At 34.1% G+C, this 26,201-nt stretch overlaps 3 protein-coding genes across 7 annotated transcripts in view; all 3 read right to left on the bottom strand.

The window, feature by feature from the left end:
* Positions 1-7,126: 7,126 nt before the first annotated feature.
* LOC130657642 (dr1-associated corepressor-like) lies at positions 7,127-21,094 on the bottom strand. The gene is made up of 7 exons (XM_057460646.1): positions 20,935-21,094; positions 18,567-18,639; positions 18,168-18,261; positions 17,475-17,597; positions 14,009-14,093; positions 8,813-9,132; positions 7,127-7,402 (listed from the first exon to the last, which is right to left on the bottom strand). The coding sequence occupies exons 1-7, from the start codon at positions 20,974-20,976 to the stop codon at positions 7,306-7,308; spliced, it is 834 nt and encodes a 277-aa protein (XP_057316629.1). The 5' UTR covers positions 20,977-21,094; the 3' UTR covers positions 7,127-7,305.
* Positions 10,499-13,939, bottom strand: LOC130657640 (reticulon-4 receptor-like). The gene has a single exon (XM_057460644.1). It carries the CDS (start codon positions 12,102-12,104, stop codon positions 10,884-10,886), a length of 1,221 nt encoding a protein of 406 aa, XP_057316627.1. The 5' UTR covers positions 12,105-13,939; the 3' UTR covers positions 10,499-10,883.
* A 2,179-nt stretch (positions 21,095-23,273) lies between the features above and the next one.
* LOC130657644 (U6 snRNA-associated Sm-like protein LSm7) overlaps positions 23,274-26,201 on the bottom strand; it is a 92,079-nt gene continuing 89,151 nt past the window's right edge. For 2 of the 5 annotated variants that reach the window (XM_057460648.1, XM_057460651.1), the window contains exons 2-5: positions 25,024-25,111; positions 24,776-24,866; positions 24,434-24,505; positions 23,274-24,076 (exon numbers count right to left, since the gene is read on the bottom strand). In XM_057460648.1, the coding sequence (XP_057316631.1) occupies positions 23,940-24,076; positions 24,434-24,505; positions 24,776-24,866; positions 25,024-25,029 (306 nt within the window). In that variant the 5' untranslated portion in view covers positions 25,030-25,111 and the 3' untranslated portion in view covers positions 23,274-23,939. Of the gene's footprint in view, positions 24,077-24,433; positions 24,506-24,775; positions 24,867-25,022; positions 25,139-26,201 lie in introns of those variants that run through there. The other 3 variants (XM_057460649.1, XM_057460650.1, XR_008985187.1) reach the window with 2 other exon arrangements.

Raw genomic sequence — 26,201 nt, 5'->3', positions numbered from 1 at the left:
AAAGTAGAAGATGTTAAAATACAATGAAAATAATGATGAATTAACAAAGTGATAATAATGGCTACATTGCACTCTTGACGTAGATGAACAACGTCACGGAAATGTGATTCTCTTGCTATTACTAAAACCACTTAATGTAGAAGATATTTCTATTGTCCTCAAAATTTAAATAATTTTAAAATAACAGAAGATACGTTTTTTCCTCGTAAACTGATTTTTTTTTCTAAAATTTAACCAAAACTGGCCTATAAGATGTTGCCTTTACTTCACAATAAGCTTTTTATAACAAAAAAATCGCCCGCTAATACAATGTTAATCTGTCAGTCTGAGCAGTAAAATAAATTCAGGATGCAACGAAGACTGAAGATATTGTCGTAGTTTTGTCCATTCTATTTTGATAATAATGAAACCACAGAAATGTTGAGGATCTATACAAATTCTAATTTCATTCTGTTTTTCCGTATCTTATCTCAAATGATAAAGAAATACTTTATTAACCAGTTCCGCTAATATTTTTCCTGATCTATTTTTTAATAAAAATTTACAATATAAAAACAAACAAAGTATAATAAGATACAAACAACAGCAACAACAACAACAACAACAACAAGGACAAAAACAACAACAAACACAAGAACAACAACAACAATAATAATAATAACTGAAAATTTCCATTGTTTAAGCTTTCTGTTTACCGCTGGGAAGATTATGGAACAGATGAAGAAATTATTTTTATAAATTTGTAATCAGAAAGCTATACACAGTAATGAAGGTTTAATCGAGTAATTAGCAGGCAGGAAAGAGTCATTAGCAAAGCCATAAGTTGTAAATTATATCATAAGTTATTCAGGCTGTCCATGAAGAGCATAACTTGGCTTGTTAACTTGCGTGATAGAAATTTTGTAAATGTCAAACTTAAGTGACATGATTCTATGTTCAAAATGAAGTACTTGTTAATTTTACTTTCTTTTTTTATCAATATCCGCTGTGTGGAAGCCATCTCAACTAAAATATTTTTGGCGATATCGATCACAGTAACTGCAACTGGATTTATTATACTGTTGTTGATTATTCATGTTTTGCTGACAATGCAGAGAAGGTATTTTTTCTATTTATTAACGAAGTCATCTTTGCTTCGAGTAAGAATGGGTTGATCTATTTTGCTCATAAACCTCTCTTACATAATTTTTCATTTTACTTTTTTCATGTTTTCCGCTTGGGTAAATTTCTTTTTATGTTGTAATATTTTTTAATGTAACAGCACTGTTGTTTTTCATCGATTTTTTTTATAAAATTCTTCAGCAACAATTTTTCACATTTTAATAGCCAGAATTCTTTTTTTTTTTACAAATATTTTTCCCTCTTAGCATAGATGGGTTAGGTGACAGGCTGTGTTAACCTTTTGTTTACCCCTGTTTTTCGAAGGAATATCATAGACGGACTATGGAAGATTTAAGTATTTTCTGACAAATTATTTAAAAACAAATGCCAGTTTTGTATAAAGAAATCAACGCAATGTTTTTGACACTAATATACGCTTTCTGCTAAAAATCTATACCACGATTTCACCTTTCTGACCTGACCTGTTAACGTTTTCCAGCCTTGAATGTTCTTATTTGTGCAGGTATTTCAGAAGAAGGAATACGTTAAAGGGAAAAAAAACTATTCGAAATTAATTTAGTTTTTTTAGGTATTCTAACTTATGAGTACGTCCTTATTTTAGGAAATATCTTAATCTAACGTTCTTATAAAAACGAGAATCTTAAGAAATTATTTGCGCGGGAATAAATTTTCGCCAATTACTATTTCGCAAAATTAAATTTTCAAATAAGCTATTCGCGAAATTCGCAAAGATTTATTTCTTGAAAAATCAAAAGACCAGGTAACTTCGCGAAAATTACTTGTCGCGAACATAACTTGTCGGGAAAATTAATTGTCGTAAAAGTTATTTTTTTTGAAAAATATTTCTAAAGTACATGTAAAGGTTTACATCAATCTTACATAACAATAACGTAGTAAACACGTTGTAAAAACGTTGTAAACACGTTGTAAAAACGTTGTAGAAACGTTGTAAAAATTGAAATATTGATATACTGGTGTTGCATGATCAATGTGTGATATAATCAAGCGAACGACCGTATCAATTGGATCAATTTCTTTCCTAGAGCTTCTCTCTTCCTTTCTGATATCTGCTACCGGTCACACCATCTAGATCTCTACCTCAGGCCTCAATCGCAACTCAAGTTTTGGAAAGCTAAAAAGGGTACACCTGAGAGTTAACATAATATAACTTATAATTTTTTACGTCGAGAGGTTAGCAGGAACGGCACACTGGCCTAAATTTATTATGTTAAACATTATGTTAAACATTTTTTTGGATTGTTTGGCCACACTGTTAATTCCCCCCAAATATTAAACTAATCTCATTTGGTAAAAGGCAAGGCACGACTTTCCAAAGTGGCGTTAATAGAAATCGTTTTCCTAGAAGTAATTTTCTTTGATCCCACCAGCCGGGATTTCCCTCTAACTGTTGAATTAATTGTTCCACCGGCGCAAGACACAAATGATGACGCATCTTCGCCGCCATAAATTGATTCTATAAATCGCATGCGGTCAGCTACACCAATACCGCAGCTGCCTACGACCAAAATCGAGTCATCGTAGTGTTTAGGCAATTGCTAATTTTCCTCGTTTTTTTATCTGTCATGATTACGTGATTAAGCGGTTTGTCTCTACGTTGGATAATTTCTATTGATCTTTTATAATATTCCTTGATTGAGTAAAAGAGTTTTTTGTCAGTTATAAGCAGTAACCAAAGTTGATTTTTGGAACCCTTTTAATAAAAATATTGTCACCCACGTACTATTTTTTGCATTCTTGTCGTGAAAACATTTGTAGCCAAAAATGCTATCATTGCAGTGTCGCCATAGCAACATCGCAGACGAAAAACATCGCATCCATAGAAACGTTGTCGGCAAGAGTTCTGGTACACAACTTGGTCCTTAGTGTCAATTTACTTATAGGGAAACGTTGTCCACAATCTCGTGTTATTACTTACACCATCCTTGCTCACACGTACCGCATTTTTTAAGTAAAAAAACATAGGAAAATTTTTTATAAAACGTGTGATCTCACATTTAGCGTTATGTTAAGCGTCACTAAGTCCAACCACATGGCGACGATTTCACCACAGCCATATACGACATTTTAAAATATGAGTGGACACACGCGACTTCGATTTGTAAATTGTTAGGACGGACGTATAATAGATAAATAAATAAATACATACATAGGATTGTACTTCACAAAAGCGCAATGAAGATATATTTCTATTAAACAAAATATAAACAAAATAAATACACGATTTTTTATAATCGACATAAAAGTCAGACTTTATTTTACAGGCTAGGTGGTTTATAATTTGTTTTCATTGTCTTTCTACTTGGAAAGACAGATTCATGTGATTGCTTGCTCAGTAACAACAGTCGAAAACTTTTGTTTATCACGTTTGCTGTGGTAAATTTTGTTTATTATCATTCTCGACCCCAGAGCTTTTTGAGTTAAACTCGAAACTCGAGGTTTAATCTCAAAGAGCTCTGGGGACGAGAATGGTTTATTACATTTTTACATAGTATTCATATCTTTTACGACAAGGAAACTCTCGAAAAAAATTACTAGTTTATAATCCTTTTTTTAACTTTTCATTTTTTCCCGTTTTTCAGACTAGACTCTCGCTTACCAGTTGCTTGTTTTTTGGAGCATTTAAGCTTCATATTGCAAGAAAATTTTGCTAATAAAAAACAATGTTTCACTATTTTTGTTGAAATAACTTATTGCGCAACATTTTTGCAATAATACGACAATAATACGCAACATTCGAGGCTAAAAAAGGTTAGCACATCCAGTCTACAGTATAATTTAGACGTTCAGTAATTTAAACTCCGGAACTTTTTCAAAGAAAATGACTAACCCTCTTTTCCAACGCCTTAAGATTACCAAGAGTTTTGCCATAATTTTTTTCGTTTTTTTTTAGGGAAAGGGTTGTGGAAGTGCATAAGGTCAGCAAAAGAAACCTGCCAGGAACCAATGAGAGACGATATTTCAGTGACAATAAAGTACAGGTAGATTGGTCCAACTGGAATCGTAGAAGTTACAACATGCGTGCAAGTGTGTCTTCATCGAAGCGGCCTTCGTGCATAGCTATTCCTATTAGCTATACTCTCTCTAATGAAAACACTTTTCAGCAAGAAGAAGGACCGATAACAACAACGGTGGAGATAAATAGCACACCGCAGGAGCGTTTACGAGAGCCAATCATTGAAGATGTGCGAGAAAAATTGGATGATGAGCTGTATTAGAGATGATAAGTCTGTGTTTATCAACATCATTTGAAGTTCATTGCATGCGCCTTCTTAACAAAACGCAAAAATCACTGGAAACTAAATTGCTTATCTAGCTCACGTATTGGTGCACAAAAGTACTTGATGCAGAAATATATTTCAAGTAAAGGAAAAACAATCAAAGAGGAAGATATAGCGTATTCCTACTAATTTTTGCGTGTATTACTTTTTCCACTGCGAGAAAAAAAAATCTATTTCGCGCGTAAAACATTTGTGCCTTGTATATAGACTTTTGTAGAATGTATATATGTATATATAAATTTGTATATTTCGAAAATATAATGTAAAAGTGATTTGATACGTTTACACTGTTCAGCAATATTCAGTACATTCGCTTACTTAGTACTAACACAATCGAGTTTGAGCCTACGTATGTTTTAACACTGGAAAAAAGGAATTCTCAGTACAAAAAGCAAAAAGTGTATAGAACCTCAGATAGAATAAATAATTTTTAGCGTTTTTTAGCAAACTTGTATAAGTCCATGTGTTTATCCCGCAAATCCCACTTACGGTTAAAACTATGTGAGAATAAACTTACCTGCGAAAAAAACACACTGCAGATAAACCCGCAAAACTAAATTTAAATAACATTATTCCAGGGTTTTTTCCAGATTCGGCCGGAACTTCATTTAGAACAACTGAAAAATTAGAGGGAAGCAATCTTCAAATTTTATTCTTGTAATTATGGACATCAGCAAACTTCTCATAGAATACCATTTGTTAGTCTGCAGTCGTAGCATGACGCCGACAGACTAACAAACGGTATTCTATCAGAAGTTTGCTGACGTCAATAATTGCCTGTCATGTTGACAAAAACTGTCAAACGGAACAATACAAAATCCTTCAATGTTATTGGTTAGGGATCATAGATAATTCTTTAAATGCGGAATTTCAAGCAAGCAGTGTTCAATTATGGAAATCTCTATAGTATGGATACCCGTATTGTGTCTGTCTCTGCGCAAAATGGTACCACGGTAGCAATGTCTCAATATCTTTCACAGACCTTTTTTTCGCTTTTTGGACTTGATTCTTTCGCGCTAGCCACATCTTAGAAAGCTAAAAAGAAGCCCTGTGGACAAGATTGTATATAGCTGTCTCTCTGCGATTTTTTTAATTTGGTTTAACTAATCCGATTAGTCTGTAGGCAAATAAATAATCGAACATTTACATCTGTGGTAAAAACACATGTGGGATATTTTGCCGCATGCAATTTAACGTGTTTTATGAATGACTCATGCAGTGCGTTCTAATAAACATCGTATGGATATCAAGAGCTATGCCGATGAAATCAAGTTCATAAACGACGTACATATGTCAGAAACGTGTGGGGTCTCATCCATGATAACAATAACATCGAAGGTAACGAGAAGGAAGATTGTGGCCAGCTTATTATCCGTTTCGTTGTTGGCAGTGGTTCATTTGAAGCTAATTTGTTTCAACAGTAACTCGTAAAAGGCTATTCATAATACGCTTTTTTTATTTCTATTATATTCCATTTTTAAATATTCGGCACAATCCAAAAATAGACCTGTGCAACACTGTAAAAGATGGAGTTGATTTAGGAAAAGGGCAATTGGTTTAAAGGCGATCCCTTGGGAATTTTTTTTCTTTTCTCATCTTGGTTTGATACTGCTTTTTTAAGTAGTAGTAACCTTATCCAGTTTTTAATCTTTTCTTTCACGCATAAAAATAAAATAATTACTGTAGATAGTTCGTTTTCCGTTTTGCTGACTCATCATTACATTCTTAATTAATGTGATACGTTAATATACACGGGATACTTCGCCGCACACTGCACAGAACTAATTTGTAATAGGAAACACCAATATGGTAGCATACGAGTTTCGAAGCTATCTGGGTTAGAGAAATCCTACTAGAGTGTATCAAAAAGGACTTTGATTATCTCTTTTTTCATCGACATTTGTGTTGTTTTGACGCAGCGGTAGAAAAGCGTATAGTATAACTGCTTTTAACTACAACAAGAAACAAGGAATAACACGAGTGGCATCTAGTGTCAATAAAAAATCCAGTTAAACCTAGGATATAACATTTCGAAAAGTTAAATAGATTTTGTCATTGTTCTTCGATGCAGAGGAAGTTGAATATTTTAATTCTCTTGTAAACAAGACTGTGTTAATTGAGAAACAGGAAATTATATCTACCTCCATCCTAAACATCCAACTTTCTAATTTTAGAAAACAAAGGTTGTTTCATTAAACTATTTATAGATTATGATATCAAAATTCTCTCATATCAGGTGGTCAGAGCAAACAAATGAAAACGAAATTGAAAAAGTATCAAGCTTTATTATTAAAGAAGGTAAAAAAATCGCAGAAATGCATATTAAACCCCAAGGTTTTTAAACTTTTCCCGTGGAGAGGACGGAGGGCCGAGTATCCTAATCAGCACAGGAAGCGACGAATCTTTCACATTCACTACCTGATGTTATCGGCGCGAAATAATGCTTATACCACTCTCACCCTTTGCAGTTTCAAAAAAGGTCTTTTTCAGCTAGGGTGGCCAACTCCTGAAATTTCCAGTTTTTACAGCGATTTCCGTCAATTTATCATTAGAAACGTGTAAATAACTACCTAGCAGGGACTTTAAAAAGAACGTTGGGTTACGGAAAATGAAGTGGTACTCCCGTTTATATTTTCAAAAAACCCTGGATCGCATAGGGTAGAGGCAGTCGGTTATGAAAATGTGCAAAGAACAACTAAAAAATATCGAGCTGAAAATTTCTTTGCCAAATATAGCGACGTCAGAAAATGTGATGCATATTAAAACTTCACTCTCATGTTATAGTTACATAAAACACTGTTAAAAGTCCGAGTACTAAATCGTTGGAAAGAAATATAACGTTCATTCGAATAAAATGATACAACTTTGAGCCCGAGCGATTTTTTTAAATGTCGTAATCGTCATCTTCTTCGTCGTTAGCAGTTTGTTGCAATGACGTCGGTAAATTCATGTTAATTGGCGCAACAGGTATTGAAGAGGAACTATGATAAAATACCATCACTCAGAAAAGCAGACACGTTTTTAGTAGAAAGGGCGAGATTGTACATTTACAAACTTTTTTCATATAAAGCGACTGAGGAGGCCTCACCATAATTGGACCTACTGCGTAGAATCTTTTGAAATTTCAACCCTTCGGACTTACAAATTATAGGACTAAAGTGTGCAATTGCGTCAAAAAGACAAAAATGTAATAAAAAACGTATGAAACAATCAATTTAAAGTTTGCCTTTTTCGTGTATAATACTTGTGTATTCTTTGGTGGGAGAGGGAGCTCCCCATTATGGACAAAAATATCGGACTAAAGAACATATGCAGTACTAACATGCATAGGTTGGAACTTCCACTATGAAAGTATAAACACCAAAAACGACCATTTCGACTACCTCATCCGACAGAAGTGACAAATTTTCGAGGTTTGTTAAATTTTGTTTTAAAGATTGTCGTTTTTGTGTAGTAGTTTCATGCAAATAATTATACCTATGAATATTCTCATTTTATATGTGTTTACGTCACAAGTGTAATTAACCGGCAGTCGAAGGCGGAGTATAAGTTAAAATATAAACGTTAAAATTGCATAATGTTAACCGCTGACAATACATCGATAATTGTTGGCGCTCAAATAGTTGATATTGTGGTAATTTTTTTTGGAAGTAAAAGTTTATAAAAAAGCACAAAATATCTGAAAATTTTAAAAGCTACAAAATGAACCAAAGATGCTGATTTTTAAAAATAGGCGACAAATTTTAAAAGACTGCGCCTGGAACTTTCCGTAGACACGGATTATTCCCTTTAAATCTTCTATGAGTGGACTTTTTATAACATTTTCCGACCTCATTACATAGGAAAGTATATTCTCGTATGTTAACGTTTATTAAATTTTATATTATGTTAGACAAAATAGTTGTTGCTCACTGGAGAGGACAGACTTGCATAAAAAATCTGTAAATGTGTTTTTCTCTGCAAGTGTTGTACCCAGTCTCAGGAAAACGTGGAAAGGTTGGGACTTATTAGAAAATAAATTTTGGGGTGGGGTCTAATTGGAAGGATAGTAACTTATAGGGCTTAATGGACAACCTTTCCTTTCAAAACACCCCCTTTATCAGTGGCTTTTTAGGCTTAAAAAGAGCCCTGAGAAAATAATACTTACAGATAATATCGACCTTCGAATTGCAAATTCTTTTTCTTCTTTATAAACAAACTTAATTTTTGAAGAATTTTAGTTAAGAATACGAAAGGCTTCAAAGGATACCGTGTCAATCTATATATAAATTTCTACTTTCCCTGCTTTATTAAAACAAAGAATTCTTTTCGCGAATGTTTCTTGAAATAAGGCAAACATTTTGAAAAAAAATCATTCCTTAAATTTCGCGAGTTTTGAAAGTTTCTATTACCTGGTTGATATCCCTTGCATAGAATTAAACGATGGAAACTGGTTAGATATGATTGGATAAGACGATTGTGGCTGTTGTTGGTGCTGTTGAGAGAGATCAATATCATGAGGATCAGATACATACGATGCGTTGTGTTGTTGTTGTGTATTTTCTTGTGGTGTAGTGAATTGTGAAGAATGATTTTGTTGCATCGACTGAGAACTCGAATTCTGAGGATTTCCCATGATGGCGTCAATCGAGTAACTGCTTTGTTGAGAGGCTGATGGTACTGATGAGGCCATCGATGAAATAGACAAACTTGGATTTACAACCTTTTCATCCTAAAAAGTTGAAAGCAAGGCTATTTCGGTTAAACATATTTTAAATGCATCACACTGGGAAGGGCAAGTAGTTTTAAACGATGACGAGATGAAAACGTAAAGCATTCGATTAGAAACTAGTTGTGTGAATATGCTTCCAATCTAATGCAATACATTAGAATTCAATAAAGCGTACAGCGTACGATCTAAGTAGCGCAAGACTTTGAATTAATGTCTGGTAGAACTAACGCCCATTTAGATAAATCATTGAAAAGAAGAGGCATTAAAAAAATCTATATTGTGACTGTTTTCAGAAAAAACGCCTCCATTTCCTGGGAGTCACGTAAACGCCCAGGAAAAAAATAAGACACGCATTCATTCAATCGCGCAATAAAGGCTCAGGAAAATAAAAAGACTTGAAAATACTAAAACGAAGCGAATCATACGGAAATAATTTCTTAAGAGGCTGGTGACGTGATCTCTAAATTAACTGAGTAGCTACATCGTAAGCAATCATTTAGTGAGAAATTCACACCTCCATAAGAATGAAGATCTACCACAGCCTTTATCAATTTCCGTTTTCCAGAAGTCTACTTTAAGAAATTCGCGAAAAAATAATTTTATATGCGACTGCTGAATTTTAAATTCACAAATTTTATATATGTAGTTTTATGTAAACAAGAAGAAAAATTATTAGTGGAACCTTTTCCAAAAAGGAAAAAAAACTCTCAAATTTCGCGAAAAAATAATTTTATATGCGACTGCTGAATTTTAAATTCACAAATTTTATATATGTAGTTTTATGTAAACAAGAAGAAAAATTATTAGTGGAACCTTTTCCAAAAAGGAAAAAAAACTCTCAAATTTCGCGGAAATTAATTTTCGCGAATTTTGCGAGTAAGGAGTTTCCCAATAATTTTCGCACAAACTAATTTTCGCAAATTTTACAAAAAATCATAAAATTCGTGAAAATTTATTCCCTCAGGGTAGAAAGGACAATTTTTTGTGTGCAAATTAGTTGATGTATACCTTAATCATAGAAAGTGTATTACATTCATTGCATAGAATAATCAAAATCAAAAATATAACCTAAACGCCATCTTTTAAGCCATCTAGTTGAAAAACTTTTGTATACAGGAAATTCCTAAGGTATAGACAAGTGCCGTCTTTAGGCAAAGCAGTTTGGGTTGCCAAGATTAAAACCTGTAATACTATCCCCAGCAAAAACTGACTCACTCTTAATAACTCCCAATATCAATTTTCAATGCATTGATATTTAATAAATTTTCTTCCCACATTTTTATTGGAAAATGCATTTCACGATTAAACTTTTTAAAAACGGCCAATTTAAACATTCCCGGTAATTCCCTGATGTGTAGGTTGAGTGTGAATCCAGGTAAATTATTTTTAAGCATAAATTTACAAAAATTATAAAATGTTAAACAATTATAAAGGGGTTACAAAAATATTGAATTAAAATTTATCGTACAAAAAATGTTCGTCTATTGCTACGTGAAAAAACCTTAATCCTTACACTCCGAAGCATTTTTTCAAAAAACTCAAAATATCCATGTTTTTTTGCCGACAATCTTTCGACTTTGAACCCGATGTCTGGCCACTTGCTACGTCAATGTTGGTGAACTCAAGCACTGACCTCTTTCATGGATCTCATTTTAAAATTTTAAAAGTTAAGTGGTCACGAGTTATGGGTAATAGATAGCATGACAATACTTCGGAGTCTATGGGTTAACGAGGCAACAATATAAATAGTTTCAGCGCGAAATAAGAAATGAAGAAATGGAAAGTAAAGCACATAAAAACATCATGTTCTCAACTTTTCTTCCATTACTCTTTTGAGTTTCATTATTGCACGCTGCTTCTCCATCTTTGCATTCGTTTATATCCTCCGAAGTGAATTCTTTCAGCAATTTACCCTTCAGCTTCTCCGGATGGGAACAGCTTCCTAACACTTTCTCTTTAACTGCTTGCAGAGATGAAAGTAAGTTTTGATCGCAGTGTAGATCGTTACCTCTCACATCCAAGACTTTCAGACGCGGAAATCTGTCTGAGATGTTCACTACATGAGCGATTTGAGTCAAGTGGTTGCCATTTAAAAATAGGTATTCGAGTTCTCTCAAATCTTGCAGCGCAACAAGAGAAGTGTTCTGTAAATTGTTATTACGGAGGGACAGCACGGTTAACTTTGGATTGCTTGAAAACACATCACGCGGAATGTCGGAGAGTTTGTTATCATCCAAAAATAATTTCCGAAGTTCAATTAACCCGCTGAATGATTTTGGTTTTATGCTCTTCAGTTTGTTGGACCACAAGTGAAGTGTCGATAACTTCTTCAGATGTTTAAACGAATTGTCTTCTATGGAGGAGATCGAGTTGCGCTGCATGTACAGCGTATGTACATTGACACCTTTTAGTTCTTCCCCTTTGAGATCTAAAATGCGATTATAACCAAGGTGCAGTACTTCTAGATCTGGTAAAGTGGACAAAATATTCCTCGGTATGCTTGTTAGATTATTTCCATACAAATACAACGATTTCACATGACTCATATCCGTGAAACGAATCGCATCTAAATTTCCTTTCTGATTGTTATTCAACCCCAGCAACTTTAACTTCTCTACGTTACGAAGTTCATTGTTTGTCAGATGTTTGATTCTCTTCGTATATGTCTCCAACATAGTAAGATTAAAAATTCGATTGAAAATTGAAAACAAGACCAAGTCCCGCTCCAAACCAGTTTTATTAACTAATTCTTCAAACAAAAAATCTGGAACGTACTTTTCGCGATTCCCAATGAGGTTGATAACTTGAACGCCATTTTCATCACTTATTCCTTTACACGACATAGCCAAGTCTACACGCGAGAGTATGTCCACGAAAACATAATCACACAAACTGGAAGAAGATTGTTCAACATATTGACAGATAGACGGTGCATAAAAGATAACAACAAGTACCCAGAAAAAATTAACCATTTTGTTTTTGCTGTACAAAAAATTGACATTCAAAAGTCATAAGACATCTTGATGATTATTAAACATTATAAAGAGTTTTTCTCCAGAGTATTATGACGACAATACCATCCATAAACTATTAATGTTCCATTATAGTTGTTCACAATTACTGTATTATGACGTTAAGTAGAAAGTGAAAGAAAGAATAATGGATAGATAGATGGTAATAAAAGACAACCGATGCCAAATAAGTGATAACATAACCAAAGATAATATGCAAACATATGGTATATATTACTTTGAACATATAGCATATAGTACTTCAAACATATAGTATATATTACTTTGAACATATAGCATATAGTACTTCGAACATATAGCACTATAGTAAAAAGGATTCTGTGTATTGTGATTGTAAGATTGACTTGGACACCTTCGGTTGACGTCCTCTTGTGATGAAAAATACAGTGACGTTCTCGCATATTAAAACTATACATGTAAATAATCGAATGGGAAACGACGTGTCAAGTTTTAAAATTTTTACATTGTGAACTATAGTAAATTTTTTAGTGTTTAAATAAAATACACTTTTTTATAAGAACCCGGTTCATTAGAACGTCAAGGTTGAGATTTTGTCAAAAACTTGTACGCATTAACCCCATTCATGCTGGGTTATTTGGGGGCTCCTCAATGCTAGTGTTGCCATCAACAAACATACAATAATGTGTACATAAACAGGGAATAAATAAAATGTCAACCACCTATACTCATCTGATGGTTATTTGATGTAGCAATGTGATGGTGACCGATTGATGGGTTGAATTAGACTGGACAATTTACTTAGTACAAGCTTAAAAGCTTATGCTTAAAAAATAAAAAATATGCGGTGTCTGGTTTGTCTCACGAGCCAGGAATAAGAAAGGTCAAGGAAAGTAAACACAAATCCATCCATACGTTTATTTTACTACTGCCAATGCAAGTTCAAAATATCGAATTTTAATTTATATAAAGTTTATTTATCGAAATAGACATTTTCAGTGGTTTATAGTGGTTCAAGACTTATACTGCAATATTTAGAAACAACAGGCAAGTGGAATCCAATGAAGTTCATATTGAGAAACGTAGATTTAAACGTTTAAATAAGAAATAAAATGACAAGATTTCTAAACGAATATGGGTGTAACTGATGTAGCCATTACGGTTTAGGAAAAACACTCCATTTATGCAATTAGCTCTTCGCGGGCTTTTAAAGAATTTTGTTTTTCAAAGTCAATACATTACTTATTCTAGGTGATTTTTACCAAGTTGGTAGATAGTTAAATCTTCTTACGCAAAATTTCTTGTCTTTTCACCAAATTGAATACAATATACTATTATCTGGGAAATGATGAGCAACAGATTTGCATATCAGTATTAATATTGCATTCAAGTGGTTCAAGAGAGGAACGACTTTGCTACTAACGTTGAATGGCAATTAAGAGTATAAGCTATCATGCCATTAAGCTTCTTATAAAAGTTTTCGTCTACTTGATTCAGCACAATGTGAAAAATAGGGACACATGGTCACGCCAAGGGTGGTGGAATTTAATCCTATCAAGGCACTTTAAAAAAAGTTATAATAACATCCAGGCTCACATTTGTTCAAAAAGTAAGTATATATGCTTATTAAGTTTGATTCTAAAAAAGCTGTAAACTTTGACCGTTTTCATGAACATTAGGCAATAAAATTTTCACTCGGACAATCTATGTTGTAATGTATGTTTGCTACGAACTCTGGTAAAGAATTCATTACGCCAAGTGAACCTAAACTGGAAGACAACAATCCTTTCTCTTGCAAAACTTTTAATTACATTATATAATTATATAATTACATAATATAATTTCGATTAAACCAACTCAATTAGGATTTATTAAGAAAAACATACCATGTCAGATGAACGAACTGATTCATCATCATCAGATGATTTCTTTCGCTTTTTCCTTTCACCAGCTGCCACTCTAGGTTTGCGCCTAAATGGATTTTATGTAGATTGATGTTTTTGCCTGTCAATTTTAACTGATGGACAAAAACTGGATAATGTAAAAAAACTGACAAGATAGCATTTTCACATACTGTCAAACATGCCAGGTAAAACATCAACCAATAAAAAAGTAGTTTTTTAATTTTGTGCAATTTTTTACAAAAATTTTAAGACAAACAAAGCTTTTTAAATACAGGATATTTTTTGCTTTCAAACTCCTGGGGACAATTAAGTAGAGGTGCTTTGGTGGCATTGTTATTATGGTTAGAGCCATGCTTACTTTTTATTTGTACCAGTACAGCTATGGATTTGGGAGCAGAAATAAGGAAGGGGAGAGATTGCTTGAGTTTGGAATGGCAACGGACATGGTGGTTTGCAACACATCATTCAGTAAGAGACAGAGTAGGCTGATAACATATGAGTCAGGTGGTTGTAAGACACAGATAGATTACTTTTTGGTTAGAAAGTCAGACAAGAAAGTGGTGAAGGACGTGAAAGTTATATCGGGGGAAGAGTGTGTTTCCCAGCATAGGTTGCTGGTTTGTGATATTATCTTGAAGAGTGTCAGAGAAGCCAAGGAAAAGTACAGGCCCCGTCGAAAAGTCTGGAAGCTGAAGGAAGAGATTGTAGCAAGACAATTTAGTGCAAAAGTTCAGCAGTTAGCCTACAATAGTCAATGTGATAGTGACAATGTTGAAAGTACTTGGACTACTTTGAAGAATTGTCTTCTAGAAGCTTCTGATGATACCTGTGGGTGGACGAAAGGACCAGCTAGACATAGACAGACCTGGTGGTGGAATAATGAGGTTGACCAGTGTATAAAGGAAAAGAGGAAACTTTGGAAAGAGTGGAAGTCAGGTGGTAGTAAAAATATTTACTTAGAAGCTAAGCGTCGGGCTCGTACAGCAGTGTATAAGGCAAAATCAGAAGCAGAGAGAAACAGATTTGCAGATGTGTTAAGAAGGGAAGACCAGCGCAATGAGGTATTCAAGATAGCAAAGCAAATGAAGAAGACTAATCAAGATATTGTAGGTGAGAAGTGTATACGTAATGATAAAGGTGTTTTGGCTAGCACAGAGGAGGAGAAAAGGGTAGCTTGGAAGAATCATTATCAAAGGTTGCTTAACACTGAGTTTGATTGGGACGAGGATAATTTGTCTGATGATGATGTCATAGAAGGGCAAGCCATGCAGATCAAGACAGAATGGGTAGTGGAGGCTATTAGGAAAATGAAGATTGGCAAGGCTGCAGGAGTATCAGGTATTGTTGCAGAGATGGTAAAGGCATCTGGATATATTGGAGTTGAGCTTATTACAAGTCTTGCTAACCAGATTATAAAGGATGGTGCTATTCCGAGTGAGTGGCAGTCGAGTGTAATAGTGAATTGTTTCAAGGGCAAGGGTGATGCATTAGAAAGGGGTAACTATAGAGGTTTGAAGTTGGTTGATCAAGTAATGAAAGTTATTGAAAGAGTGATTGATAAGTTACTTAGAGAAAGAATTGATATAGATAAGATGCAATTTGGTTTTGTTCCGGGGCGTGGCACTACAGATGCAATATTTTTACTCAGACAGCTTCAGGAAAAGTATTTAGGAAAGAGAAAGAATCTCTATTTTGCCTTTGTAGATTTAGAGAAAGCTTTTGATAGAGTGCCACGTAAAGTTATTTGGTGGGCTATGAGAAAATTAGGTGTGGATGAGTGGCTAGTTACGATGGTTCAGTCTATGTACAGCAATGCTAGAAGTCGTGTCAGGATAAACGATTTACTTAGTGATGAATTTAGTGTAAATGTTGGTGTACATCAGAGTTCTGTACTTAGTCCTTTGTTGTTTATTCTAGTCTTAGAAGCGCTGTCGATGGAGTTCAGAACAGGTTGCCCATGGGAGTTATTGTATGCAGATGATTTGGTTCTCATAGCCGAGTCGATGGAAGAATTAGTTGAAAAGTTTGAGAAGTGGAAGAAAGGACTAGAAGAGAAAGTGCTGAAGGTAAACACAGCAAAGTCTAAAGTCATGATAAGTAGCATTGCAGCCAAGTGTGACCTTGTAGTTGGAAAGTGGCCTTGTGGAGTTTGCAGGAAAGGGGTTGGTAGTAACTCAATTTTTTGTCAGACTTGCAAGCATTGGGTACATAAGAAGTGCAGTAGTATTAGTGGAAGGTTCAGAGCTGGCATACAGTTTGTATGCAAGCGTTGCAAAGGTGAGATTATAGAGAATGAAGTATTTCCAGCTTTAATGATGTACAACAGTAGCTCGTTAGAGATAGTTAAGAACTTCTGTTACTTAGGTGATATGTTGGGCAGTGAAGGGGGTGTTGGAAGAAGTGTTACTTGCAGGATAGGTCCTGCTTGGAAAAAGTTTAGAGAGTTACTTCCTTTATTGACTAGCAGAGTCCTGTCAATTGAGGTAAAAGGTAGGTTGTATGAGGCCTGTGTAAGAAGTGTTATGTTGTACGGTAGTGAGACATGGGCAGTGAAGCAGGAAGATCTTGACCGTTTAGAAAGGAATGATATGAGAATGGTTAGGTGGATGTGTAATGCCAGTCTGAGAGACAGAAAGAGTTCAGATGAGCTAAGAAGCAGGCTAAGTCTCTGTAGAATTAAAGATGTTATCCAGATAAGAAGATTGAATTGGCTGGGGCACTTGGAAAGAATGGAGGAGGATAATTGGGTAAGAAAGTGTAGAGACTTGATAGTCCCTGGGGCAAAGCCCAGAGGCAGACCGAGAAAGACTTAGCAGGAGGTTACAAGGACAGACTTGATAGAGAGGAAGTTGAGTTTAGATCTAACACAGTCTAGATCAGATTGGAAGAGGGTCATTAATATACCCCGTCCAACCCATGCTAGCATGGAAAACGGTCGTTAAGCCGAGAATGATGAATGATGATGAATGATGATGACTCTGTTAAGTTTTTTTTATTGTTTGATCCTGAAAATTCCAGAATTTACCAAGTTTTAAATTTCATCATTGCAGGAAATTGGTAATAAGCTATGATACATCAATTAATTTGGAAAATTTTACCATTTAAACCTAAGATCCTTAGCCTTTCTCTGACAATATTTTGAAAATTCTTGACAGCTCCAGACATTCAAGGTAAATTTTTAAAACAAAAAACATTTTAAACAATTAATTTTAAAATGATAGTTTCCTGTAAGTTCTTAAAATATCAATGCTCCTCCAATAAATATCTTTAATACTAGATTCGAATAAGAATCTCCACATGATTACTGCATTTTTTATTAGCATCCCATTTGTAAAACAAAGCAATTTTAGAACCACTCACTAGACAACTACCTATAAAGTCAATAAACACTAAAAAAATTTAATTTGTCTTTGGCATATCGATGTATTAATGAAACGAAATTTCTTACTGTTTTTTTGGTTTCTCACCAGCTTCATTGCTATCCTCTTCTTCCTGGTTGGCCATCTCTGCAATGTTGGCAACAAGATCTTTCAGAAAATCAAACTTTCGCTCGTTTTCTATGCAGTGTTTTCTTAAAAAAATTTATTTATTTCTTATTGTGTAAGCAAAATTTTTTTACTATTTCTTTTTTATTTTAAAACACTTTTACACAATAATAACGATGTAGCTTATTCTAGTATTTTCTACCATTTCTTCTTTGTTGAGTTTTTTTTAGATTGCTTAAAAAAATACAGAATGTTTTTTTTAAATAAAGTAGAAAAGATCTTGAACATTATAATGTTTTTTTTAATTCTCCCAATCCAATTCTTGAATAAAACATTGTCTCTCATCAAATGGCATAAATGGTTACAGACTGTCACAGAGTTCTATATTTTTATATGTGCTGCCATTAACAAACAAAAGGAAAATACAGATACAAAAACAGGGAATAAATAGTTTGTCAACCCTATACTCATCTGATGGTAATTTGATCTAGCAATGTGATGGTGACCAATTGACCAATATCAGGAGTATTATTTTGAGTGTTTGTCTAATGAAGTACTAGATACATAACTTACGTTGACTAAAACTAGTTTTGGGTACGTTCCGAGTGCAATAACATTGTTTATAAGTCAATAAATATTTGATTGCAATTACTTACAAATGTGAAGTTGTCATAGTTTTAGCTTTACGTTCATTTGTGTGTCGTGCTGTAGTTTCAACAAGGGACTGTAAGAAGATTTCAAGTGATCTTGCTGTGTAGAAGTTAAAAGTTAAGAAGAATTTCTTACAGGAACATTTATTCACATTTAAAATAAACTGATATCTGGAAACAGTCTTTTTTTATTTAAATTTTATCGTGTCAGCAAAAATGTGATGTTATTTTCCTGTCTGCTTTGTTAACATTTTAGCATTGACCTTAGCAATTGCTGCGTATAAACGTAAATTATAAAGGCTAAAACACATATTAGACAGCTTTCTTTAAATTTTAAGCGAGTTTATAAGATTTATAAGAGTTCTGCTGTAGGCATGCATAGATATAATCAATTTGAAAAGATACATATTATCACAGGGACAGCAGTAGCAACTTTCCCAATCTCTTCATCAGTCTGCATTATCTTTTTTATGCGAGCCTAGAGAAATGTTTAAATGGACTGTTAGAGTGTCGCAATCACCATCAACAGGGAATTTCCTGAGCAAACTTCACACAGGCTGTAAATCACATGCATAAACATAGCTTCAAAAATTTAGGCAAAAATCAAAATGCTTTTTTGCCACACATGATAAATGGGACGTCTGGACCGCTGTTGCGCGTGCATGCGCTACATAGAATTCCCTACATCAAAAGCATATAACCAACTATAGTTGATTCTACATAAAACGTATTCTGACTAAAGGACATAAATTTTTTTAAAATTATATGTAATTTTTTTATTCCGTTGGTTGAAATTATACAAATACTTGTGTGAAAAATTTAACTTACATCAACTAGTTTACATGCATATAAGCTATAAGCATATATACAAGAAAAGGCTTGAGTTTAAAAAGCAATTACCAACATGAAACATAAGAATGAAAAACGATGTCAGCATTATTGACAAATATGAAATGGTTAGCTGCTAAATACAAAACAGAAAAATTGAATTTTGTGTGGGCATGTTTAACATCAATAGCCTAATTTAATTGGATGGGGTTGTATTGACTGCTGCATGCCACACTGATAACATTACATTTTAAAATAAAAAACAGCACATAAAAATCATATTTATTCCTCACGGTGGTTTGCGAAGAAAACCACTGAAAATGCTCCTGAATATGTTTGGTGACATAAGCTATTTTTCAGTCTGTGGGTAACTAGTGACCATCTGGGACTAATTTCCTAAAGCTGTGTTAATCTACCCATTTTGAAAACATTATCAAAAAAATTAAACCCCAATATCTCTTTGTACGTTGAGATTAGTGGTTATAGCTCTCATACTCTGTGCGGGAGACCGGGGTTCGATTTCTCTTGACAGCGATTCAACATGGGCGAGTAAATGTTACCATAGCCCCGGGTTAATCCAAGTCATGTGAGGTAAATTGGGAAGATGGCACACTGTGTGGGCTGTTGGATGTTGCCGGGAGTTGTCTAGTAGAGCATGGGCCCTAATTGGGTCTGCGTAGCTCAAAATGAGCATTAAATACTCTAGGACTCTCCATCGACAGTCAGGGTAAACACTTAATTAGGCGGCATGACCTAATTAGCAGAGTCGTTTAGTTAGGCGATGTGATGTAGTTTAGTAGTCTAACTAGGCGAACGAAAACTTTCTGTTGTTAATACGTCAAAATCATTGCATTTGGCATTACAATTTTTATGTGAATCAAATCTGTCCACTTTGCAGATAATTTTGACCAATTATCGTCTTATTTGCATCGCGCATTGGTAACTTATGGCCCAAACCTCGTGTGGCATTATTTGTTGTTTTAAATAATGGTTTTCAGCCATTTACCCCGCAGGGAAAAAATAAATATGGCGGACGAAACGTCACCTAAATAGGCAACACTTAACCTAATGAGGTTATATATTTCATTTTAACATAATCCTTAGTTGCGCTAAGATATCGAGGCATGAGTGACAATTTTGGAATCATGGTCGCGTAGACTATCCATTCTAAACAAAGATTTTTTGCGATTTTTTCTTAGGAATGTGTGAAAAGCCATTAAATATTGTAATGTCTTAACTAGGTTACATATGGCCTAACTAGGCTACAATGAGTTGCCTAAATAGGTGGTATGCCCTAATTAGCCTACCGTCGCCTAATTAAGTGTTTACCCTGACTGATCTAAGCCATGGCCCCTCCTGGAAATAATAGACAGGGTATATCCCTCAATATTTGTGAGGCTAGCCATGTAAAATATGCACATCTATCTATCTATCTATCTGAAAGTACACAGGATATACAATTCCTTAATCATCGTTTTTTGAAGCTAACACAAATAGTCAGAATCGTAAACAATTTCGTTTAAAAAATTTGTGGCACATCCTACACATTTTCTTGATCCACCCTTTAAAGTTTAAACAGTAAAGGCAATGGGTAAAGAATTTTCTAAAACATATTTTTGTATTCTTTAAAACCTCAAACTCAAGCATTTTGGCACCCTCATGGATACAGTGCATACCAGTAGTGATAATGTATTTGTTCAATACAACAGTTAGCTAAATGGCTGGCTAGCTTTTTTATTTTTTCCATTCTTTATTAAATTTAACATGTCTATATCTAGCTAGCTATATTCTATAGCTATAGTTAAGCATTTCCAATATTTGTCACTAAACATATTTTAAAATCATTTTTAATCTTCCAGCAGTTGACTGCAAATAACCAGAAAAGACAACACGTGAACAGAAAATTAACTTAGATACATACAAAGCAAGTTATATAAACACTTACGGTTGGGAACCGAGCTTCGTACTTTCTTTTCTTCGCAGGCATTTCAGAAAATCAAGCAGCTTAATTACAAGTTGTCTTATCTTGTACACAGACAGGTTGTTTTGAAAGAAATTCGAAATTGCTGACTTTGCAAAACATTATTGCGGTAGCCTGTCTACCTCTTCTTTCAAAGTCACGGGCTAATTATTCACCCTCGCCTTAGTTTTTTTATTGCTCTCAGGTTCCGTCTCACAAAACAAATTGACAAGCCCTGGTACGAGGTTAAATATTACCGGTTGCCTGAGATCGAGTCGCACCTACGTTTTAAAGCTCTTTATCTCAAGCCATAGTTAATATGCTCAAACATAATTTTTTTTTACCTAGCATTACTTTTACGTTGCCTTTAGCATGCAATCTTGCCGATTTTATTTAGTAAAGTTATGTGCGCAAGAAATTCAGTGTTTTAAAGATAACCTTTTTATATTGCGCAAAGCTATTATTTGTTTTTTTTTTATATTTTATACTTTAATGCTTCCTCTTGTTGTAAATTTGTAAGTTATAAGTATGTTAAAGCTATCTAGGAGTGAAAGAAATTTTTCTATACCAAAGTAAAACAAACGAAACTCCGCATGCTTAAGTACATTTCGCCTTCCGAATGGCTTCGTGAAATCCGTCCGTTAAATAAGACTCCAGGACTTACAGCTATGAGCGTTATATTCATCGTAAGGGCTCTTTTACGCCCATGCTTCTGTGACAAAAACGACTCCGTTCCGTTAGAATATCTTAGGCGTAAGAGATGCCTGGGTAACTGCGGAGATGACGATAGACGGCTTGTTCGTGAGCTGGAACGCGTAGGTGAATTTCCATTCAAATTATTTCCATGCTCTCGCGTATTTTTAAGCCCAACTTTCCTTCGTACGTGCTCTAGTCTTTGACAGGTTGCTTGTCAAAACGTTTTACGTCAGGAGTTACTGCATTCTTAAAAGTAGTACTTTCGCGGTTTTATCACAAAGAGGTCTGGGGACGAAGTTGAAGTAATTTTTTGTTTTACTTCTTTGCCACAAGAGCTATATTTTGCCAGATTAAACTTTGGTGAATTGGTTTAAAAAAATAAGCATTTAATTTTGATAGCAACTCAATTGCTAAGACTAACTGTCTGAGCCTCAAATTGCACAACAGATAAAGCAATTCGTTTAACAACCTTTAGACCTCGCATCCTTCCCCCTGAATGCTTTACGGCAATAAGCAAAATTTCTACAGAGGAAGTCTTCCCAGAAACAACTATATTAGTGTTTAAACAACCTTTTTGAATTTCCGCGCCCGAAGGCGTAGGAAATTCTTTAAAACCGTCGTTTTTTTTCTTTTGGAGCATTTTTTGAGAAAAAATCGACCCTGGAATTTCACGTTCCTCTGAGACGAGGATAGTATTGGTTTCCAACTGCTAACTGACTAACTAACCCTGTCCCAAATCTGCTGCTGAACATAATGGTGACATCAAAATTTTGATTTTTTGTTACATTATGTCATTTTAGGCCAAAATTGGTCCAAACATTAAAATTACTTCATTTTCAACAAAAATTGGCAAAGTTAACAAAAAAAGTATGCTGAACATAATGGTGACATTAAAATTTTGATTTTTTGTCAACTAAATGCCGTTAAGACCATAAACGTTTCAATCGCAAGACTTTCAACCATGAATGACAGGCTGTATTTTTTGTTAGCAATTTCTTTTAAAATGTGAGTATCTTATGACACGTTTCTTTTTGTTTCCGTTTGTTGTAAGATATAATGTCACTTGTGTGCTTTATCTTCAGAGTTTCATGCTACAAACCTCTTAAAATGTTTGGCAAGATAACGCAACGAATTATCAGGCTGTCATCAAATATTTTAATAGCGAGCGGAAATTCTTAGAGCCCCCAGGGCTTCTTGTTGAGTTTAGTTCACTATTGACGAACACAATCTAAGTGGTTCACGATGCCAGTATTGTGTCCATAAAAGGGTTATGCAAAGCAAATCGCATGTTAAACGGTTATTACCTTTGCAACTTAAAACATGGTCTCAAAAAATGGGGCTTTTTATAAAAAAAAATGTGTAAATATGTAACTATAATTTTCTTGAGCTGAAAATATGACTCTTTTTGTAAGAAAAAAATTTGGAAATCTTTTTTCCCGGCGATTGCCAGGCTTACATTCACCACTCTCCTTGTGTTTTATAAGAAAGAACAAATTTTAACCAGTTTACATAAGCTTTACAAAACAATTATTTTAAAATGACAAAAATAAAACTACGTCATTTCTACTTTGAGGAAGGGATACTTTAAGCTAGGGTTTTGGAGAAACTTGATGAATAAAAACGAAATATAGAGTGAACATTGTACGCAGTAAAATTATAAATAATGTACAATAAACCTTTTCCGTAGGCGACAACAATCGTTGAATTTATATCATCATGAGAAGCCAAATGTTTTATTCTTTAATTTGTTTACTTTCTTAAAACACAACGTAAATGCAAACGTTTTTTGTTTTGAAATTGTACACCTTAAGTGAATTTATTTTGACGAATTTCGCGCGCTTTTGTCAATATTGCAAAAATTAGTTCCCGCGAAAATTATTTGTTGTGAAAATTGATTTTTTTTCCCTCTTTTTAAAAAACGATTTGTGTTTCTCTTTCTGTAAACTACAATCATTGTTCTTTACTTTGTTTCCCTTTTAAAACAAGGCATAAATCAAAAGAACAAAAATTCTCGGAATAAGTAAGGATTGGATAACTTCATAGAAATTAGTCTATCCCAAAAAAATTTCGCAAAAATCTTTTAATAATCCGAAAAAACTCAAATTTAAAATCCATTCCTGACTCTCAAAGAAAAAAACTTAAAAACGTGTTAAAATTTGTATAAATAAAATCCTCAGATAACAACAACTAGCTTGCAACGCAACTTTATATTTTGTCCATTCACAACACAATTCATCTCGAAATGAGCTTTCCAAGGCTACCTTTTAATAACATCGTCTCCAAAACATTTTGCACTATTCCTGTTGTAAGAAAGGGTTAGCAATCGCTTCCATTCCATCAACAGGACATATTAGAACCACAGCAGTACCTCGACAAACCACAATGCCTAACGTTCGTGTTTCATCAGAGAGTTTGTACGGGTCCTCAGGATCTATAATTGTGCACATAAGATCAATTGAAGTAACAAGCAGCACGGGTAGATAAAAAAAAAATTATCTGATCTTTTACTTTATAAAAGATCAGAAGAATGCAGCAGCTTCGAAATTTTATTATTTAATGAGATTTTAGAATTTAGGTTTTAAGGGTAATTTAGAAGAAATTTTATAAAAACGTTAAAAACAACCCTCATTATATGAGACTTGGAAAATAATCAAGCCTTTAACATAAATAAGATCGATCTATTTTCAAAACGCAATAATAAAAACTATTAACTCTCAAGAAATGTCAACAGACATATTTAAGACATTTTAGATAAATAAATAACAAAATACAAGGTGCATTCACCTACCTCGAATAAATTCAGTACAATTATCTAACACTATATTCAACAGATGGTCATATCCTTTCAACACGCCAGCAACTAGAAACAAAAATGTGCATCAATATGAAGGTTTACAGGTCTTCGTGATGAGCGGGAGACTACATGAAAATTAACACCACAAAAGAGTGAGGGGGATAGGGAGGGTACATTATTTTTAGTCCACGAGTAGAGTGGAGTTTTTTTTGGAGGGAAACTACCCCAACAAAATGGTGTGTGTGTGTGTGTGTGAGGGGGCGGGGGGGGGGGGGCTAGCCTGGATTTCTGTTTACAGTACTGAGTGACCATCACAACTCTGCTGAATTTGCTTACCTTCTCTTCCACCACTAAATTTCACTCTGATTGCTTTATCAACAAATTTTGATAGATCCAGGATGGATGTTTTCTTTGCTTTTCTATCATCCTGGAAAATTTACGAGGCAACATAGTAATACTCCTATATTGCACGCACAAATATTGCTTGATAAGACACAATATTTTGCAAGGTTTTTTGCATGAACAGTTATCTAATACATTGCATATCAACATAGTTTTGCAACCAATAGAAAACGTGTACTCACAGACATTTTCTTTGCTTATGAAGATCAAAACTCGCTTCTTCTTGTTTAAAGCCACAGACGCAAATATAATGCAATTGTATTACTGATGCTATGTAACAAAAAAATTCTAAAAATTCTGAAAAAAAAAGTATTATTATTATTATTACTATTATTTATCCAGGTAGTCTCTTCAGTTCCTAATAAAACTGTTATTAATGACGGTCCTGCTAATGCAAGCACAACATCATATCAATCCTTTTCCTATGCTGGATCAATTCACACTTTTATAGCCTTCTTTCTTAAAGTCTTCTGCACTGGACATGAATGTTCTATCACAACTCCATCAACTGGTAAAATAAATTTTATTTTTGTGTCTAACAAAACATTACCTACAAATTAATAAGAAACATGAAATAACAGTCTCTGTGGAAATCAGTTCTTCTGAAAATAATAATAATCCTAATTCTTAATTAGCAGGTAAAAATTATCAATGTGTGATTCAAATGTTGGTGCTGCAAATCACTCTACATAGAACAAATCAAATATTTTATTGAATTGCTTTTGCCCCTAATTTTTTTTTTTTTTTTTTTGCAAATGTTAAAATGACAATGTTGCAATGAAAATGTTGTAAAAGCATTGTTGGGACTTGCTGGGACTGGCCTGATGTATTTGGGTAACTCGGCTGTGAAACTGATTGCTTTTATGGAAAGATAGGCAATGTTCAGTGCGCGGTTTCTATAGAATGGTTACATGTGTACAGGGTTTCCACTGAAAATATGGTATCAAATTTCCTGACTTCCCCTGACCTTTTGAGGTCAAATTCCCTGACTTTCCCTAACTTTTTAAAGAAATTCTACAGCCAAACAGAAAATAAATTAACTAAAACCATTTAAACCGTATTTGTTGCAACATAACTAACAAGGTCTTTAATCCATATACTAAATAAAATGGTCAAGGGTATGTTAGTTCCACTGAGAAACTTGGCATAACATTAATAAGGCATGCAACTTTGCATTTGCAAATTTTGAATTTATAGAAATAAAGTTCTATCAGTCCAAGTCAAGTTAAAAGATAAAAAATTCCCTGACTTTCCCCCAAAATGGGTCTTTTTTCCTGACTTTCCCTGACCACAGATAAAATTCCCTGACTTTCCCTGATTTCCCTGACTCGGCAGAAGCCCTGGTATAATCTGACCAATT

This window comes from Hydractinia symbiolongicarpus, chromosome 9, assembly GCF_029227915.1.
Source record: "Hydractinia symbiolongicarpus strain clone_291-10 chromosome 9, HSymV2.1, whole genome shotgun sequence".
In the NCBI taxonomy this organism is placed as follows: domain Eukaryota; kingdom Metazoa; phylum Cnidaria; class Hydrozoa; order Anthoathecata; family Hydractiniidae; genus Hydractinia; species Hydractinia symbiolongicarpus.
Note: the sequence above shows the minus strand (reverse complement) of the source record. Positions and strands in the feature narration are given on the sequence as shown.